This window comes from Meleagris gallopavo, chromosome 12 (assembly GCF_000146605.3).
Source record: "Meleagris gallopavo isolate NT-WF06-2002-E0010 breed Aviagen turkey brand Nicholas breeding stock chromosome 12, Turkey_5.1, whole genome shotgun sequence".
NCBI lineage: Eukaryota > Metazoa > Chordata > Aves > Galliformes > Phasianidae > Meleagris > Meleagris gallopavo.
The window spans coordinates 5,858,722-5,879,144 of NC_015022.2; the positions used below are offsets into that span (position 1 = coordinate 5,858,722).

At 38.1% G+C, this 20,423-nt stretch overlaps 1 protein-coding gene across 6 annotated transcripts in view; it reads left to right on the forward strand.

Moving 5' to 3' along the window:
• Window positions 1-20,423, forward strand: part of OTUD7A (OTU deubiquitinase 7A) — a 49,354-nt gene extending 28,931 nt beyond the window's left edge. For 3 of the 6 annotated variants that reach the window (XM_010717295.3, XM_019619419.2, XM_019619420.2), the window contains exons 5-12: window positions 945-1,046; window positions 2,945-3,072; window positions 3,451-3,563; window positions 8,260-8,387; window positions 9,986-10,135; window positions 15,989-16,103; window positions 16,362-16,446; window positions 18,246-20,423. In XM_010717295.3, the coding sequence (XP_010715597.1) occupies window positions 945-1,046; window positions 2,945-3,072; window positions 3,451-3,563; window positions 8,260-8,387; window positions 9,986-10,135; window positions 15,989-16,103; window positions 16,362-16,446; window positions 18,246-19,679 (2,255 nt within the window). In that variant the 3' untranslated portion in view covers window positions 19,680-20,423. Of the gene's footprint in view, window positions 1-944; window positions 1,047-2,944; window positions 3,073-3,450; window positions 3,564-8,259; window positions 8,388-9,985; window positions 10,136-15,988; window positions 16,104-16,361; window positions 16,585-17,153; window positions 18,211-18,245 lie in introns of those variants that run through there. The other 3 variants (XM_031555274.1, XM_031555275.1, XM_031555276.1) reach the window with 3 other exon arrangements.

A 20,423-nucleotide genomic window follows, 5' to 3' on the forward strand; every position in this document is an offset into this window, starting at 1 on the left:
GGTTTTTTATTGCTCTGCTTAAACATAACTCAGTATAACAAACTGTATGAACCTGAAAACTGATTTTTATGAAGCATATAATGCAGCTGCATATTTTGCCTGGGTTTCACGCTCCTGAAAACAAATACCTAAAATTATGAAAATGTTTGATTTCAGACTGTTAAAAATTAAGCTTTGATTTAAAAGAAATATAGATAAATGCATTTTGAGACAATAGGAATGTCTTCCTAGCTAAGATTTTTTTAACAGACTTTCAAGTATATGTCAGGTGCTGGAGTCACAACCATCATAATTACAAGAAAATGATATTCATTTCCTCCTTTCTGGAATACATTTCCTCTCTGGAATGCATGTTTATGTTATTCAGTTCTAGTATGAGCAGCAAGTATTTTCTCACACTAAAATGAAATGCAGTAATGTGGAAAAACAAGTCTCTGATTATGAAATAAGCTGGTAAACTGAGCAGGAGCTCACTGCTGGGCATGTGTACTCAGTTATACGTAATTGTATACTTCTGTGCCATCTTAGTTTATGACTTTGGATTTGCATTCTGGTTGGTAACCTCAGTACTGCTGGTGCATCAGCCCCAAAAGAAGCATTTACTTGGTTGGTCAGTTTTACTTCTGCAGTTATTTCTACATGCACAGCTTAGTATTACATTTCAAGAACATCAGTGCATGTAAGTGGTTTTGTAGATGGGCGGTTTTCTGGAAATAGAATCTACTGGAGAAATGAAAGAAAGGCTCTTTTTAGCCTACTTTCCTTAAGGAAACCAAGCACATGTCAGCAAATTGCCTATTAAAGTATCACTGTAACATTTTCTAATTTAAATCTGACAGTTTCAAATAGCCTTCAACATTACATATCATCACCATGTGACTCTACACAGTACTCACCCTCCTTTAGTACCCATTATTTCATTTTAATAGATGCTTTCTTTTCAGGTCGTTTGAACTGGTGGTCCACAGTGTGTACAAGCTGCAAACGTCTTCTTCCCTTGGCCACAACAGGTGATGGAAACTGCCTCCTGCATGCTGCCTCTTTAGGTAAGGAAGAATGTGTGCATGGAGTCTTCTGCCAGAAATATTTATGAGTTTACTCTATGCCCAGTGAAAGCTCAGAAACAAATGGAATGTAAAGAATTTCATTAAAAGTCTGGTTCTGGAGCAATACATTCTTCAAACTTCACTAGAGAATTGATTGTTGTAGGCATTCTTGAGGAATGAAGGTGTAAATTTTGAGGTGATATCATAAGTATAATTGGAACAATATAAAAAAAACCTTCACCATAAACAGCAGTGTGCGTTTTCCTTACATATGGAGGATTGTCCTCACTGTGGGCAAGGAACTGTGTTGCGTTTGTTGTCCTCTGGCTTTTGTTTAACAGTTCTGTTCATTCCTTCAAGATGTTAACTATATAGAAAACAGGCTTTGGAGTGAATTAAAAATTGGACAGATAGCATTGTGGCTGTTTAGCCTAGAGAAGGGAAGACTTGGAGAGAGCTGAGAACGGCCTTTCAGAGCCTGAAGTGGGGCTATGAGAAGGAGAGAGAACAGACTCTTTAGTGGGGTCTGTTGTCACAGGACAAGGAGAAATAGTTTCAAACGTGAAAGAGAGAATATTCAGACCGAGTACGAGCAAGAATTTTTTCACTATACGGGTTATGACATACTGCAGAGGTTGCCCAGAGAGGTGAGGTATGCCTGGTCCCTGGTGACATTCAGGGTAGGCTGCATAGGTCTCTGAGCACTTGATCTAGCTGCAGATGTCACTGTTCACTGCAGGGGAGTTGGACTAGGTGACCTTTAAAGATCCCTTCCAATTCAAAGGATTCCATCATTCTATGAAAAATAGTTTCCAGTTGATTAATTAATCATTAATACAAGATCTATGAAGCCTTTTTTCAAATTATATCAAATAAATAGAAACCTGTGAAGCCAAAAGTCTTTGATGTTTGCTCCATATCATAACTATCATGAGGAAGCTTCTTTTCTTGTTCCCATTGCTAAAATTTTGTACCAGCAGACCTTCAAAAAGCAATTTTGTGAAAAACATAAGGATTTTTAATCATTTTGAAGGGACTATTCTTTTTGAAAATAGTAGTAAAAAGATATATAGATATAGATATAGATTTATATTTATTATTTTTCCAAGGATCCTTTTATCTTTGCCTACTCTATTTTCTCTATTTTTTTGCTTAGAGGAATTGTATATTATTTACAAAAAATGCTGGGAGTATTTTGACTTGCAAAATTTGAAATAAACATATTTAATGCCAGCAGCTGATAATATAACAGAATCTTGGATGTCTATGGGCATGTGTCTCAGTGAGTGTTCTGCTCTTTTGTCATGGTTACTGCTTGACTCTGCGAAGATCTGTGAACTGTCTTAAAAGGAGCTTGAAAGCCTGTGGCTGGTTGTATTTTTAGACTTCAAATCATCTTGAATGCTTTTTATTTGGATGTTGAAGCCAAAAGAAATTTGCCATCATGCTGTGTAAAAGTGGACGCCTGTGGGCGTCAGAATCATCATCTGTGATGCACAAAAGAGCCTGCAGTTGTCATTAGTATTCTTGTGTCTGCAAGCTCTGCTGGCAATTAGAACTAGCTAGTAGAAGTAACTTGTGTGTTGAATATTCCTTTGCTTGCAGCAAAGTTTGTTACCTGCAAGCACATAATGAAACAGCTCACATCCTTGTCATTCTTTAAGCCAAGTTTAAGCTTTGTTAGAATTCCCTTTTATTGTTCACTGCTTTATCTGTATATTGACCCTTTTGGAAGGAAACATTAGAAATAATGAGTAGATTACTTGCCAAGAAAAGTCTTAAATAATGTATAAGCTATGTTGCTTTTGCTTATAGGACAATATTAATTATATTAGTACTTGTTGTATCTATTTTAATGTAGTTTCTTTAAAATTGAGTGCCTTCTTGTGATACTGTAGGAATGTGGGGATTTCATGACCGGGATCTTGTTTTACGGAAGGCGCTCTACACTATGATGAGAAGTGGAGCTGAAAGGGAAGCACTGAAAAGAAGGTGGAGATGGCAACAGACCCAGCAGAATAAGGAGGTCTGTATAGTCTAAAGGCAACCTTATTAACATAATGGGTGTCAAAACAAAATATTCTGAACTTTGTGAAAGTTTCATTTGCTATCAAATTCCTTCTTTTTCCATTCTGCACTGGGGAGAGAGATTTGTATTTAAATTTGAATATCAAAATGAAATGTATTCGTAGCTTTGTGGGCATAACTATGCACGGTTAGTTCCTACAGTTAGTGTCTTAGATCTTTCTAGTAAATTAATATTCTTTTCATCTGAATAAGAATGTTGAACGATTAATGTATCATGTAAGAAGCTCAGAGAAGTTAATTGCACATACTACTACAGGGCTCTGCTTACAATTTTTTTACCAGCATAACTACAAATGTGTTTCATTCTCTCCCATAGTCAGGTTTAGTGTATACAGAAGAAGAGTGGGAGCGGGAGTGGAATGAACTGCTTAAGCTGGCATCGAGTGAGCCTCGCACGCATTTCAGCAAAAATGGAGGCACTGGTGGTGGGTGAGTGTAGAGTTTGCATATTTTGCAGTGCATTTGTTCCAAAGTATAAGATTATCAACCAGCCTTAATGCAAGAGCTTTCATTTTTCTGTCTAGTTTTTGTAATGAAGAATATTTAGGTTTGTGTACTCAGTTCGTTTTTTCCTCTAGCTACTGACTCCCCCGAAGAAAACTGTATGTGAAAAGTTGGCAAAACATAAAACATAATGAAGAAATAATATGTTCAAAAAAATGTTCTTTATGTAAAAAATATTCTTTATGTACATTTCAAACTGTATTTGAAATTATATTGTATTTCCTTTTAAATTTGTGTTACCAGGGATAGGGAAATCTAATGCAGAAGGAAGATGATGATCAAGTTGTCAGCCATAATTGTTTTAATTTTCTTATATTTTAATTTCTTTTAATTGATTGTTTTTTTTTAATTGATTGGTTTTAATTGATTTACTTCTCGGTTTGTTTTCTATGTTTGTAGATATTTTCCTGTTTATATGCTTTAGTCTTCTAATGCAGTTCAATTCAGATTTCTCTTAAATTTGACCATTTACCACTAGTTTTCCCAGGCTGCCTTCTGTCTTTAATTCTGCAAACTTCATGTAGTTTATAGTTTCACTATATTCCAGTCAGAGATGTCATGAAATGTTGCATTGGCAGACTTTACCTTTATTTCCCAGACAGTTCAAAAGGCAATACCACACACTGTTGTATAGAGAACAAATTTAAATTGTTTTTCCATGGTTCACATTTCTTTTTCTAATTGGAAAGAAGTAAGGATAAATATGTAACAGTTCATTTTTCCTTTAAAAGAATCATGTAATGCATCCAGTGTTCAAAATAACAGAGACTCTGCAAAGAAAAAGGAACATCAAAACAGTATTTTTGAGATGGAGTTTATTACATTCTCTACTTTAGGTACTATATTAAGAGAGCTTGCAGATTAGTCTTTGAATTATAGATGAAGCATTCTTCTTTGGTGTCAGGATTAGCAAAAGCATCAGAAATTGTATGTGCTTCAAAAGAATTCCGTGACAAGCTTAGGAATTATGCTGCCTCATTCACCTACAAATTTTAATAAATTTCTGAGATTGAACTACGTGTAAAGGTGACCAGCAACTGTCACTAAACTTTCATGGATTTCTCTTCTGAGAATATGTTCTTTCTGAGGCTTGAATATTGGAGAAATAGATGAAGAGAACACTGAAAAAAACTTGCTCCTAGCTTTTTGTTACCAGTATGTAAAATCCTTCAAGCAAATCAACTACAAATCAACTATGAAGCAAAGTCTTATTTTGAAGTGGATTTGCACATCCTTCTGTAAGTGTTAAAAAAAAAAAAAGGACAGATTATCATAATTGTTTCATTTAGATGAAGCAAAATGTATTTTGAAACATACTTATTTTGAAAGTGAATGATACTCATTTTTAAACATACCTGTCAGCTTCTAGCTCGCTGTCTTATATGGTATTGGCATCTTGTTAAAAAAGTCAGGTGATTTTTAAATAGGTAAGAAGAGAGGAAAGGTTTCTGTAGTCTTTCCATGTGTCAGAGTTTTATTTAATGCAGCAACACCAGAACGTTTCAACAGGAAGTATCTCTCAGCTATATGTAATTTGGGTTTTCAGACTTGGCTAGGTATTCAGAGTAATTCAACAAAATATCCAAACTGCTGCCTTCACCAAAGACCCTTATCTTGCAGAGGATTTAGTTTAGATCATTTTTTAATAAAGGTGATGCCTAGAAACAAGTATTATTCTGTGTGTTTGTCTGTTACAGGAGTGCTGTTCCTTTCTCACTGTTTCAGTATATAGAACAATTACCAGATGCAAATAGAAAAAGGTTCAGTATTGCAAATAGTGCATCTTTTATATTAGCTGATGTTTCTTATGACTAATTAATGCTTTATCAAGCTTGTTTTTCCCTGAGAAAAAAGTATTGAGATTTTAAAGAGTAAGAAGTAAAAAGTAGAACTTGAGATATAATTTTTAATCTTCTTTGGTTAATGCAGTATTGTGGGTCTGATCCAAACCATAATGATATATATTGGAAAAAATCTCTTTTATTTGTGTTACCTTTTTGGAAGAGCAAATCATCCCAATGCATTTACCAATCAGTGATGCACTCCAAGCAAACAATCACTAGCACATGCTCTTCTACATTGTTTCCCTCTTGTTGCTGTCAAAAGTTTTGTAAGCTTTTCCATAAAAGAATGTTTAAAACAGGCGTAGCAATTGGATTTAACTATATATGGAAGAAAAAGGCTTTTTGAAGTTCTTACAGATTGAGAAAATAAGACTATTCAGATGAATAAGATAACAAATAGCTTAAGGGATTTAAGGATTTTAGTCGATAAATTGTATTATAAGATTGTGCCTCCCTGTATGTTGGAGTAAATTCGGTCTGAAACAAGTTTATTGCAGGCATTAAAACATTATGAGAGAAGACTTCATCTCTTTCCCCTGCATATATGTGGTATAGAATTCTTTCTGTTAGGTTCAGTATGAAGACAGTGATTGTTTTTCGCATGTAGTGTGTTTCACTGTTTAGTAACTTGTCTTATTTGAGGGATGATGTTTCTCAAATACATTGTCATAGTTGGCCTCGGAAAATCTTGTGTTGGTGAGGTCCGGTGTGTAATTAAGTTTATCTCCTCGTTGATGTAGATGTTTCTCCAACTTGGCTGTCTCTTCTTTTGTTCAGGTTTGGTGGCCAAGGGCATCCCATCCCAGTGGGAGAGCAGTCATGACTCAAGTGCCACATTGCATAATATGGCACTTAAGGACATGTTTATTGGGCATGGTGGTGATGGGTTGATGATTGGACTTGATGACTGAGGTCTTTTCCAGCCTTTACTATTCTGTGTACATGGTTGTTTAAACACAACTGTGTGGTTGAATTTGTATTTCTGACTCATGATACTGTTGAGAATAGATGTTTAGACTGTAGATGAGTTTCACAGGTACTGGTTTGCTTTGTAATTTCTGGTAAAAATATTACAAATCTTGCTGTATGTTCTGTACATAGTGATTATGTCATTTCATATGAGTTCTGTCTGATATTCCTTTCACATCCAGGTATCTTTTCTAGTAGACAGCCTGTTATTCTCTTTTCTTTCATTGCTTGTGCCTTTCAGACATCAGATGATGACTAGAACAGAAACTGCCTCAAGCATTATGGATAGGATTGGGATAACTCAGTCTTTTTTTCTTTTTTTTTTTTAATTGCACCATACTGTGTGTACTTGTATTTGTCAAATTCTTTTAGAAGGTAATTATTCTTTTTGTCCACCTTTGAAATTTGGGACTATTTTGGATGCAAAACATTGTATTGTCAAACTGTGAAATGTTAGCAGTCAGTACCCTTACCTGGAAGAAATAGATGTTGGAAGGCATTTCCATACTTCTACTGTGTAAAGAAAATGAATTTAATAGATTTTGTCCCATGATGTCTGATAAACATAGTGCTATCAAAAATTTGAAAAGAAAAAACAAACAACAAAGGCAGAAAACTCTTCAAGTGCCCTAATTGGCTTCCAGTTAGATTTTATGTCAGTTTTTAAAAATTCCTTCCAAGAAAGCACTTTTTTGTCCTCATTTTAAAGTACTTGCTCACTATAAAGTTGATTGGGTGTTAATCCTATTTAGACCCATGGAATACTCCTGAATAAACCATATATTTTAATCTGCATATCTGAAATATGACCTGTCTACTCTACTTAGTCCAGCTAGATTAAGGGAATGGTAGATGGATCGATCCTGTTAAAAGGCCAACTTTCAGGAAAAAAAAAACTTCTCTGACTTCTCTGTAGTGCTGTTTTATTGTTTGACCATCGCATTCAGTTGCCCCACTATGTAGGATTCTTGTATAGATTTTTTTTTCTATGTGTTTTCTGAACCATGAAGCTCCACTGTTAATATTACTTCACTATATCTCACCCTAGTACATACTGATTTATATTCCTTCTGTATTCTCTAAAGAAGAAATGAAAAATTTCACCTCATCTTTAGGCAAATGTTTAAGTGGGAGGGATGATCTGACCTCCAGATGTGCTGATCTATTTAAATTATTTATATATATTCAAGATGAAATGCTTAGAATTCTGATTTTGGATGTCTAAAGAAAGGTGAAAATTATCTCACTGGGAAAAATGATAGCAAAATGAATCTCCAGTTATTTAAGCAGATACTCTTTTCCATCTTAAGAACGTTTTGGTAATGATCAGAGGAAGAAGCTTTGCTCAACTTGGCAAGTTAAATTCCACCTACTCAGGCTGATGTTATTTTTTATATTGCTAAGGTAACTTTCTATGTTTTGGCTAGAGGAACTAGAAGAGCATTTAGCTTTCCATTGCAGAATCTCTCTGCCCATGCTGTCATGTGAAATGACTGTTTTTATGATAGGAAGCAGTTGTCCACCAGGAGTTTGGCTGAGATTTACCTTTTCAGTTCTAGCTACACTACCAGACAATATCTCAGTAATGAATTTTGGTGACTAATAAGCCCGTGTGGAGTCTGCAAGTAAAAACATTTTCTGTAGCTATTACTTTATTCCCAAAAATATATTTTTCTTTCCGATTTCTCTTGGTTTATTTCAATAACTGGAATGTGTGTTTCAGAAGAGTAGGAATATGAGTGACAAGGAAGAGGAAATGGCTGCCCCGCTGGGTTGGTTTTCTAAAGTTTCAATGCTGTGTCTTCCAGGGTTGATAATTCAGAAGATCCGGTGTATGAGAGCTTAGAAGAGTTCCATGTTTTTGTCTTGGCCCACATTTTAAGACGACCTATTGTTGTAGTAGCAGACACAATGTTACGAGACTCTGGTGGAGAAGGTAATAGTTTTTCAATGGAAATTGATGCACCTATTTACCTAGGTTGCTCCAAAACTAATGCCCCCTATTTATTTTCAATGAAGCTGCAGCAGCTACAAAGAGCATGATAACACTATTTGATTGAGTAAATTCTCAGCTACAAAACTGTTTTCCAATATAGTCACTACCATTAGCTATGCATTTTCTCCAGCAATGGACATGAGCTTGCATGCTGCATTCATAAAAATCTGCACCAGTGGAGAAGACCCACTGATTACAGCTGCCATGATGATGTCGTTACTTGTAAAATGTTCTCCATGCAGTCCATCTTTCATCGGCCTGAGCAGATGGAAGTCAGAAGGTGCCAAATCCAGGCTGTATGATGGGTGTGGTAGGACAGTTCAGCCAAGACTGACAATGTACTCTAAAGTCTTCAAATTGGTATGAGGTCTGATGTTGTTGTGTTGCAAAAGAAAGGTTATCATCTTCTCTGGCCTGACTGGAAGTTAGTCTTCAATTTAGTCACCGTTGCAATGTAGCGGTCAGAGTTGGTTGGTTGTTCTTGAAATGCAGAGGGATCACCCCTTTCCTATCCTAGAAGAGAGTGCTTATCACTTTACCCACTGAAGAGTGTTTTGAACTTTTATTCAGTGAGAAATTCTTCTGTCTGCGCTCCGTGGTCTGCAAGTTTTGACTTCAGCTCGCAGTGGTGACACCATGTCTTGCTGTCAGTAATGATGAGATAAAAAAAAATGTCACTTCCAGCCTAATATTGATTTAACAAGCCCTGACAAACCTGCATTCATTCTGTTCCTAAGTGAGCACTTATGGGACCCTCCTGACACAAATGTTGTGATATTCCAAACTTGCCACCATCATTTCCAATATTAAAGCCAATATTAAGCTCCATACACAGTTCCCTGGTCATAATCCACTAATTGGCATCGATAGCTGATTGAAGCGCTCTTCATTTCATGATGTGACACCTGTGCATGGCCTTCCAGAACATGGTTGTATTTCACATTGCTATTATCATGGCTGAAGTGTACCACCCAACTGTTGCACTGTGCTCACATCCACTGTTTGGGTTCCAGAAACATTCAATAAGTGTCAATGAATTGTCAGGAAGTGCAGTTCTTCCACATGGAGGAATTCAGTTCTACACCTTTGCTTCATTTGCGCTTCCATGTCAGATTCTGTTTTGTCAGATTGCCCCTCTGCTGCCATCCCACCAGCAGACACCTCTGACATTGTGGGCCAATATAATAAAAGAAGAGGCAATACTTTTGGAGCTCTGTCCTTACAGATGTGTTAAACATGTAGCAGTCATCAAGATTTTGTTAAAATACTTTTGTATCTTTACTAGTAAACAGACTAAGGAAAGTATACGTAAAGGTGGAATGTTTTCATTATTGCCCTTAGTGTATTTCCTGATATTTTTATAATAAAATTTTACCTGCTGTTATGACTGTTTCCCCTATTGATTGCTCCACTTCAGAGCTCTTCTCTTTGAGCTCTGAAGACAGCGTAGCATAACTGTTACATACAGTAAAAGCAACGTTAGTGTCTTTTTACATAGTTAAAAGAAAAAAAGTAATAATCTTATTTTTTCATTGCAGCATTTGCACCTATACCATTTGGAGGAATTTACTTGCCACTTGAAGTTCTACCTAACAGATGCCATTGCTCACCTCTGGTTCTAGCCTATGATCAGGCACATTTCTCTGCTCTTGTTTCCATGGAACAAAAAGATCAACAAAGAGAGCAAGGTATGCTATAAACACACAAACTCTGGAATATATCTTGAGCACAGTGCTCTAAGTACTGTCACAGATCTCTAAGCGTATGTGTCTATCAGAAAGGAAGCAATATCCACTAAATTTTATTTTTTATAGTCTAAACCTTAGTGTCTAATCGCAAAACCATGAGCCAAGAACTATTCAGTTCTAATCTTTGCTTTATCACTCTGTCTTTTTACATATATAAATAGCTATAATTGTAATTATCTGCTGTGCTTCTGAGTTCTTGAAGGACTATGTTAATTAGGGTTTGTAAAGCACTTAGAAAGCTAAGTGTGAATCAGGTAATGAAAGGCCTCTTCCAGCGCACTAAATGTACTTGTTTTTCCATTTTAAAACATCTAGTGAAAATCTTTTTATCTTTATTACCTTATCTTCTGTTTAACTTTCTAGTAGTGACAACAAAGTCTGAACAGATTTTTGTGTGTCAGGTTTGAGCTTCTTGGATACAGGATTAAAATTGACAGGAATGTTAGGAGTGGATTAATTCCTGCACAAGTAGCCCAGGAGGTAGCTGTAAGTTCCCTTCACTTACCTAATAGAAATCTGTAAGAAGTAATACAGCACTTGGTCGTCCTACCCTTCTCTTGCTTCCCAGCACCCAAATCCAGGGTAGATAACTAGCTATTACTGGGCTTGATGTGCTGAAAATTTTCATATGCCAGACTGCTGTTTGGAACATCTTTTTCTCCGGGTGCTCTCCCTCATTAGAGTAGAAAGTCATTATGTCGTAGAGAATCCATCTCTCACTGTATCACAGAACCTAGTGGAATAGTTCACCTGGGAGGGATCTCCAGAGATATCCTAACTTCCTGACCTTTTCAGGACTAACCTAAAGCTAAAGCATATCATGGAGGGCCTTACCCAAATGCCTCTTGAATGCTGACAAGCATGGGGCACCAACCACCTCTCTGGTAAGTCTGGACCAGTATTTGACCACCTTATGGTAAAGAAGCTATTCCAGATGTCCAGCTTGTACCTCCCCTTGCTCAGCTCTGTGTCATTCTGTTGCATCCTGTCATTGGTTACCTGGATATGTGTCCAAAACTTAATATATTCATACTGCAAGTCTGACTTAGCTGCAGCTACTTGCAAAATAAATGATAGAAATGTCAACAGTAAACCTTAAGTGATTTAGAGCATGTTAATATTTGATTCTTCCCTGTCTACACTGAACCTATATCCCACATAGCTGGAGTATTGCTAGTGCTGTGGTCCACAAGGCTACAATAAAATTTTTGCTGTATTAGTTGCTTTCCTAGTCCTAGTGTTTGGTCACTGAGTATTGCTGCTTGGTGTTGTCAGTGAAGAACTGATGTAAGAGCAGAAAAAAAAAAAAAGCAGCAACAAAACCAATGAAAGGAAAAAAAACATTCCTACTAGTGTTTGTAGAGCATTATGGTCATACAACAGTTATTTTGATTACTGTATATTTATGCTCTCAAGGATTGTGTTTGTGATCTAATCACTTTTTTTTTTTTAATTTATTAGTTTTGGATCAAGTTAGGGATTGTCGTACTGAAAATTATCTTTGTTGGTAATTATTCAAATCAAGTAGCCATACTAAATCACACCCCTTGCCCTTTACTGAGACTTGTTCCTGGCAAAGATGCACCCCTGTATACACCGGTAAATATATATTCATATGCCATATATAGGTACACAAACACTTATATATATATATGTCATATGTGCAAAATTGTCAAATTAGTAAAAGCTTTACTTTAAAAATTTAGACTTCAGTCAAAATGCTTCCAAAGCGTTATGGATTAGACTGTTCACTCATCTTTGCTGCTTTGCTAGGAGTTGCCCTTTCTGAAATTTCTCTTGTAACTAATTTAGTCCTGCTGCATTGGTTTTATACAGATCAGCTACTCAGATTTTGCTAAATCTCAAAGGTGAACACTCCAGTAGTCAGCTCTGCCTCGACAATTAGCATAATCGCCTCTGTGGAAGCTTCACTGGATATGTATTAGATTAAAGGGAGACATGCCCACCCAGTTATTTCTTTTTCCCTTCTATTCTTCTCCAAGTATCTCATGCACATAGAGAACATTACCAAGCACTGAGAGTTTGGAAGTATTAACGGTTGATAAAACGAAAATAAAGAAGGGAAAAACACACCCTAAACTTAAAACAGAAGCAAAAACAACCCCCAGCAGCATTAACATAGGCAATTTTAATAAAATCAAGGGAAAAGCCTAATAAATTCAAAGTCAAAGAAAATATTTATAGATTTTGTGAAATGGTAATTTAGTTGCTCCTAAACCTAATATTTATGCAGTTAGCTATTTAGATTGCCTGAGATTTTGATGTTAGGACATTCTCCATATGTATTATAACAGTTTACACCACTGGTATGTTGTGAAATGCTAAGCCAATAGTTCTAGAGCTTGCGTCTGGTTGGAAGCCAGCCAGATGGATTTAAATACATGTTTGAAGGAACATAGGCTCCTTAGTAGGTAGACTGTAAGCAGTCAGGCTCCTGACTTCATTGCTACCATTTTCTTCTGAGAACAAATAGTGTAACCTTGAGTCACCGTTTGGTGGTCTGTACAAAGGGATGGTGCTCTTTACTTCTGTGTCTTCTGTAGTGCTGGAGCATAATTAATGTAGTGAAAGTCTAAGATACTTGAGCACTGTTGTTGCTTTAAGATAGCGTACACTTCTATAAGACATTTTGTTTTTCCGGTATTTCATGTGAAAAATGGAATATTTTGATGATAGATTTAAATTACTGTTCATTATTGCCAAAGCTTCACATTTTATAAAATCATTAAGCTACAAAGCCCATTTAAGTTTATGTAAGTATGGGTATAAAATGAATTAATCCAGCTGTCATCTACAGATTGCTGTGGTGACACCCAGCACAGAAAGAGGGGTACGTGTGTGGCTTTCCAGTCTCAAATCAAACTTATAACTCCAGCCTGCTGTGAGTAAATCTTGTCCACTTAAGCTTCCAGTTCCACTTTCATGAAATTCAAAGCTAATAGTAAGCAGATCAAGACGAGCAGAGCTCAGATGAGCTCATGTCTGTCTTCACTCCTTTGGTGGCAAAGGGAAAAGTGTTTTTGCTAAAGATGTGATGTGGCTTTAGAAGAATCCAGTGAAGAGGAGCATGACGTTAGCTGTGAGTCCTCCATGGTTTTTTGCTGATGACTGCAGAGGTGTTTTAAATCCCTAATAAATATATGTACTCATAAATGTGGAACATGTGGTTTTTGAGATCTCCTGAGTGAATTTCTTTTTAGTCCTTCTTCTCAGAGAGTGGTTTAGAGGCAGCTGAATATCTTGCATTCAGTTCCCTAACACTGCATGCATTCCATCTGATTTTGGATGTATTTTGGTGTTTCCCATGGTTATGGGACAGTGAGCATGCTGCAGCTGTGCAGTTGTCAACAGAGAGAAAGCTGTTCATTGAAATTTTGAAATGAGGAAAAATTGCTGAAGGACAGATTTTATTGTAAACATTTTCAGGAAAGAATCTGACATCCAATTGAGTCATTCTTCTTGGAAGGAACTGAGTTTTTTGTTTTTGTTTTCTTTTTAAGTGAGATTGCACGATATGGGCAACACTGCATGTTGTTGCATGTGACAGCCTTTGTGTTGGTGGAAACGGAATCATAACACAGAAATGGAAAGAAAAAAAGAAATTGATCTAAAAGTCAGATATCCAATGAGAAGATGAATCCAGTCAACTTGTTGAGCCTTCAGTAGCATAAAGATATTCCAGGGATCTGCAAGGAGGTGCTGGGCAATGGCTCCAGCCTTTGCATTACACACTGGGACAGTGCAGCAGCCTTCCAGCTCAATCGGTAGAAGAGCTTTTATGAAAAAGCTTTTCACATTGGAGCCATTTTCTAAACATAATACTGATGAATGATGTGAAATGCCCTGTGCAAAGCTAATTCTTAAATTCTCTATGCCATTAAGTTACCAGGTTCTACACACGTCTATTAGAAATTGTAGAGTTGTCTTCCTGTAGAAGATGCCTCCATAATATAATACTAATATTTATTTTGTATGATCTGGTTTTACATGTTTTACCACAGGGTCTTGAATACACAAGCTTTAATTCTGTGAAGCAGCAGAGAACACTTGGCATTCAATCTGGCACGAGGGGAATGCTTTGGCATTCAGCTGCAAAACTGGTTGGTGTTAGAGACTGCTGGCAGCGAACAGCATCGTGCTTGTTCTTCAGATGCTGTGACAGGAAATAGATTGGCACACTGATGCTCTTGTATCTTGCCAGCACAGAGGTGTTGGCAGCTTTGGTATGGTGGAAGGGAGAGCCGCAGTTGTGAGGGTGAGAATAGGATGGCAAAGGCATCACAGTACGTGGCCAGATTTTGAACTGTCAGAAGACTGAGAGCTTAGAGCTCTGGCTTCTTAAAAGAAGCATGTCTTATAACCAGATACAGTATTTATACTCCAACCTGAAGAGTATTTCTCCAGGTAATAGTGATATTGTATAGGCAATCAGCAGCTGAAGCTGATCAGTCTCCAGCTGTTCTGTACTGTATTTGCTGTTAGTATGGGGGAAATATTTCAGGAATTACCTTCTACAGGCAGTAGGGGGCGACATTTCCACGAAATTCAGAGAGTTTTGACTATTGTCAGACCTGCAATCAGATGAAAATAAGCATATTTTCTGCAGTTGTCAAGCTACCTGAATCTGATACTAACTTAACAACGTTAATAAAAATGCAGTTTATATTTCCTGCATTCTGCTAAGTAAAGAGTAACATTTAGCCAAAAATGCTCTGTCTTTGTTTGATAGCATATTTTCTGAACTGCAGGAAATTCTGTAAACAACACATAACCAATAAATGCCATAAACTTGCAGTAATTCAACACCATGTTGCTGGATGATTTCTCTGTATTCTTTGCTCCCTGGCTTTGCTGGAATAGCTATGTAAGTATAGTCCTTATGGGCTGTGGCACAGAAAACTTAATTCCTTGACTGGCTGTCAGAGAAACAGCAGTGACCTGCATTGCTGAAGATCCTGCCTGATCCCTCAGCAGCTTTCTGACTGTTTTCTAATGAAATGGAAGCAAATTGCTGGTTTTAATTAAAGCTGACAGTGCTTTTCTCTTTGTTTATTGGTGGTGATGAATGATAGGCGCTCCATGAAATCAAAGTGCAATCTCTGCATGCTGAGTGTAAGGCAGAGTCATTAAGATATGTCAGAAGGCAGAGAGCTCTGGCAGGGAGGGGCAAGAACAGAATAGCCAAAGCAGATAGACAGTGATGCTGGGTTATTACAGCAGTAACGCTGTTTCCCCTGCACTCAAGGCAGGTCTTAAACTGACCTCTTAGCTCATATATATATGTTGATCTTTGCTCCTCAGTTATGCTAATTCACAGTTTGGATCCCTGTAGCAACTGTTTGCTTTGTCACATAATGCTGTTATCAGTATATTTTTATTTCTTAGCATGGTGTTGTTTTCCAGTGACAAATCTGAAAAAGAAAATATTTAGCAATTGTGTGCATCTCTATGAGGTGCAGAGGAATACTTCAACATTTTATTGCTTTCAGTTGTTCTGTCTCCAGGAAATATTTATTGTGCAATCCAAAATGGCGTTGTTATCCGTCAGGTCTCCTCTCTGAATCTGGTGACTACTGCCAGTAGCAATCAGGGCAGTCCTCTCCTCTTCCCTTCATCTGTCACACTAACATCAAAATACAGATGAGTCGGTACTGCAGCATATCCAACTTCTGGTATTTTTCTTTACCCATGTTTTTTAACTGCTTTTCACAGCTAAATCTTTTGTCTCTGTTCCACGCCCCTGCCCCGATTCTTGTTTTATCTCTACTTCAGCGGTGATCCCCCTGACTGACTCTGAACACAAGCTACTGCCTTTGCACTTTGCGGTCGATCCTGGGAAAGACTGGGAGTGGGGAAAAGATGACAATGACAACACCAAACTGGCCAAGTAAGACCTTCCTGTGGCTTTAGTATGAAGCATTGAAATGTCTTGAGCCATACCTAATCTAAGTACTGAGAGAGCTGCAACCAGAAGGAGCTTTGTTCATGTTTTCTGGTTACATGAGAGAGGAGGTGGGTGGGTGGATGGATCTCCAGCTGGTGGTCACACGTCAGGCTGCTGTTGTGCTGGACAGTGTTATCTCTCCCAGATACACTTCTTTTGGTGTGTTTTTGACTGTGTGTTCCTTTCTGTTTTCATCCTTAGTTTGATTCTGTCTCTTGAGGCAAAGCTTAATCTTCTACACAGCTATATGAATGTAACGTGGATACGCATACCATCTGAAACACGGGTAAGGTAAACTTCCTCCTCAGTCTAAACCAAATAAGTGATATGAGGTACAATAAGGTGTTGTGTAGGGTAGGCTGCATGTCCTGGCCAGCTGCCTGGAACCACCTGTATCCTAGCAGCAGAGACAAGTCACTTGTGGCACACCGTCAGTGTCTCTAGACTTGTAGATTTCTAGTATTCTGTCTTTAAGACAGTTTCTTGTATATTTTTGCGACTTACATACTGTTCTAAAGTGTATTTTCTAGCTTTATCTTTCTCTTATCTATTTCAGTAGCCCCTTCAGTTCAGAAAAATAAAACAGGCGTTCTCTAACTACTTTTTCCTCAGAACCTTGGCTTGCTCTCCTAATACCACTGTTAGGTCACTAGACCCCAGCCCTTTCTCTTTTTAAGAACAGATTTGGAGTCCTGGACAGCCTCCAGTGTAGACTGGCTGACAAAAGGCCACAGACTGGCACTGAACTGGAGCCTGGTTCTTTTAAAAAAAGTATCTTAGAACTATGCCCAGCTGGCATCTCATCAGCTGCAAATTTCTCTGCAAATTACATTGAATAGATTGAGGGGTTAGTCTAAATGCGAAAGGTTGCTAGGAGAAGATGGTGGTGATTTAGACAGCCTGCACAGATGGTATTTGAAAGGAGGAACACTGCACAAAAGGAAAAAGGGTTTAACAAGCTTCAGGAGAGGAAAAAAATCTATTTTTCTATAGTTTCACCCTAAAGCAGTGGCCACCACATCAGAAAAAGGAGAGGCAAAATTGTCCTGTAATTGTAAGCTGTGAGCCTGAAACAACATGAGACCTGCGTTACCTCTCCCTGCTTCAGGGATTCCAGACAAGAGGACATTTAAGTACTCAGGGACAAGAAACAGGTGTGCATTTCTTCAGTGAAGGTATACACGTCTCCAGAGTGGTTCTATATCACTATGGTTAGTTAAATGTTACATATTTATCTCGAGCAGGTTGGTGTTTTGTGATGCCTGGATGCAAAACTAAATTTTCCAGGACTCAGTGACTGCAGACAGATTTGAAATTGTCCTAGGATCCTGTTACTACACATTGTCAAGGAAGATACTTTATCACCTTACCTAAAACGTGACTTGGAACTCAGACTTCTTGCATCAGTTTTACCTACATTGAATTTCCAGTAAGAGTGAGCAGACCTTATTGGTCTGTGTAATTAAATTTACTGTGTCGGACAGGATGTCTAGCTCTGGTGCATTGTAGCACTGATGTAAACGCACTGGAGGCCTGAACAACAAAGAAATTAACTAAGTTGTTTTATGGACGTCAGGAATTTTGAAATATTACTACAGACAGATTTGTATGCTGCACACCCCTCACAGCTTTCAGCAGAACTTTGCTAATTTTTCATCGCTGTGGTATCAGTTCTCTTCAGGTCTGTCTGCCCGCTGAGAGGCTGCAAGTACTGTGGATGCTTCCAGTTCAGTGACTGGTTGCAGCCACTTCGCTAGTCAGTGTGAAAAGGGGGATTGAGCTGCAGACTTCTCCTTGATGAGAGCACTAACTTGAGTCTCTCCATCATTCAGACAATGATTTTCACAGAACTTCTGAATGACTGACCTCTACTCTTCAGATGTGCTTGGAGTGAGCCAAAAGCCACTGCAGGAGCAAGCAAGATAGGTAGCACAGCCAAATAAGAAAGAAACCGGTATAAAATGTCAGTATAAAAAGTACACCTCTGAAGTCATTTCGAAAGTTTTTATTAGATTATACTTTTTTGCACCAAGTCCCTGTATGAAACTGCTTTTTCTGTATCTAATTATAATTAATTTTCCATAGCAGGCCCCTTTGGCTCAACCAGAATCCCCTACAGCTTCAGCTGGGGAGGACGTTCAGTCTCTGGCTGACTCAATGGACTCGGACCGAGATTCCATCTGTAGTAATTCCAACGGCAGTAATGGAAAAAACAATAAAGAAAAAGAAAAGGACAAACAGAGGAAGGATAAAGACAAAAACAGGACGGATTCAGTTGCCAATAAAATAGGAAGCCTCAGTAAAACCCTAGGAATTAAGCTGAAAAAGAATATGGGCGGTCTTGGAGGCCTGGTGCATGGCAAAATGAGCAGGGCAAATTCAGGGAATGGAAAAAATGGTGACACCATGGAGAAAGTCAAAGAGAAGAAGTCTAAGTCTCGAAAAGGTAGCAAAGAGGAATCTGGACAGTCTGCAAGCACTTCTCCATCTGAAAAGACCACCCCATCTCCTACTGACAGAGCTAGCAACTCACCCATTGAAAAGATGAACACAAAATCTTTCTCTGACAAGCAGGCTGACCCATGGAAATACAGCACTGATGTGAAACTCAGCCTCAATATTTTGAGAGCGGCCATGCAGGGTGAACGAAAGTTTATTTTTGCTGGCCTTCTTTTGACCAGCCACAGGCATCAGTTCCATGAGGAGATGATTGGTTATTACCTAACCAGTGCACAGGAGCGTTTCAATGCTGAGCAGGAACAGAAAAGAAAGGATGCTGAGAAAAAGGCTGCATTGAATGGGTCATCTAGTAGGAAGCTGGAGCCAGAAGCGTATTCAAAAGAAAAGTCAGAAACATCTCCTCAGGATAGGGCATCACCTGTCTTGCCTCAAAGCCATACGACTCAACTGGTTTTAAAATTTAAAGATCGCACTAGTCCCACTCCGGGGTCATTTTCTTCACCTAGTAATGGTGCTAAGAAAAGTGGACCCATTCCAGTATCTGCTCACTATAGCCATACGCCACCTGTTCAAAGGCAGAGTGTCATCCATTTGCATGATGTCAACTCCAAGCCATCGAGCTTCCAAGATGACACTTACAAGCCAGTGGTTGGCACATTAAAAACCTGTGCCACGTACCCCCAACAGAACAGATCACTGTCTTCTCAGAGCTACAGCCCAGCCCGGATAACTGGTATCCGCACAGTGAACACAGTGGAATCACTGAGCTATGCCATGCCTACTGAACACAAGTCTCAGACATACACTAATGGATTTAATACTGGCGACATTAGAGACTGCTTAGAATATGCTGATGAGGATGCTCCTCAGACCTGGTTGAACAATGATAAAAATCAAGGCAGAAGCACAGTTTGCCCAATATATCCCATCCAGCAAAACCGCTGTAAGAAGGATAACTGTTCCTTTTATGGTCGTCCTGAGACTGACAATTACTGTTCATACTGCTACAAAGAAGAGCTGAAGCGCAGGGAGAGGGAAAGTAAGGGACACAGGCATTGAGGATTCTTCCGTGACTATATTTAGTTTTACCATTTTCTTACTTGCAGAGTAAACAGTGTTGAATTGCAGTAAAAGGAATCCTTCAAAAAAGAATAAAGGATTGATGAGTAAATAGTGTCTAGCTTTTCGCTTTTCCTGGGCAATGAGGAAATAATAGGATTAATTTATCATAAAAAAATATATATTATTTTCCATTTTGTCAGTGTCTTTTTTACATATTCTGGGTAAGCTGAAGGGTTGTTTACTTCTTTGTCAGTGCTGTGTGTGTGTTTGGTCAAAAATTTACTAATGGTGCCTGAATTTACACTGACATCACTCAGGTAGTAGTATGATAGGGGAAAGTCATAATACCGGAAATGTGGTGTTGTAGTAGGGTAGTATCTGCCTTGTAAACATTTGAAATTCTGTAGCTGTTATGAGAGTATTTTTTTCCTCAGCAAGACTAAATTTTTCATAGCTTTTCTTTCTTTCTGGAGGGTAGCATAACGCACATTTTTAACATGACAGCATACTGCACTAGCACTAATGTTCATACTCACCTTAGTTTGAGATGGAACGATTCTAGGAAACTGGAGGTGAAAGGTCTGAATTCACGAGGGCTGTAGCTCTTCCTGATTTTAAGTTCTCAGCAGTTATTTGTACGTGTCCATTAAAAAGTAGATTTGCACCATTTTTACCTGTACTGAATTTGTAAACGCATTTTATATAAAAACATTATGACCTGCAAGACTTCACTTCCTAAGA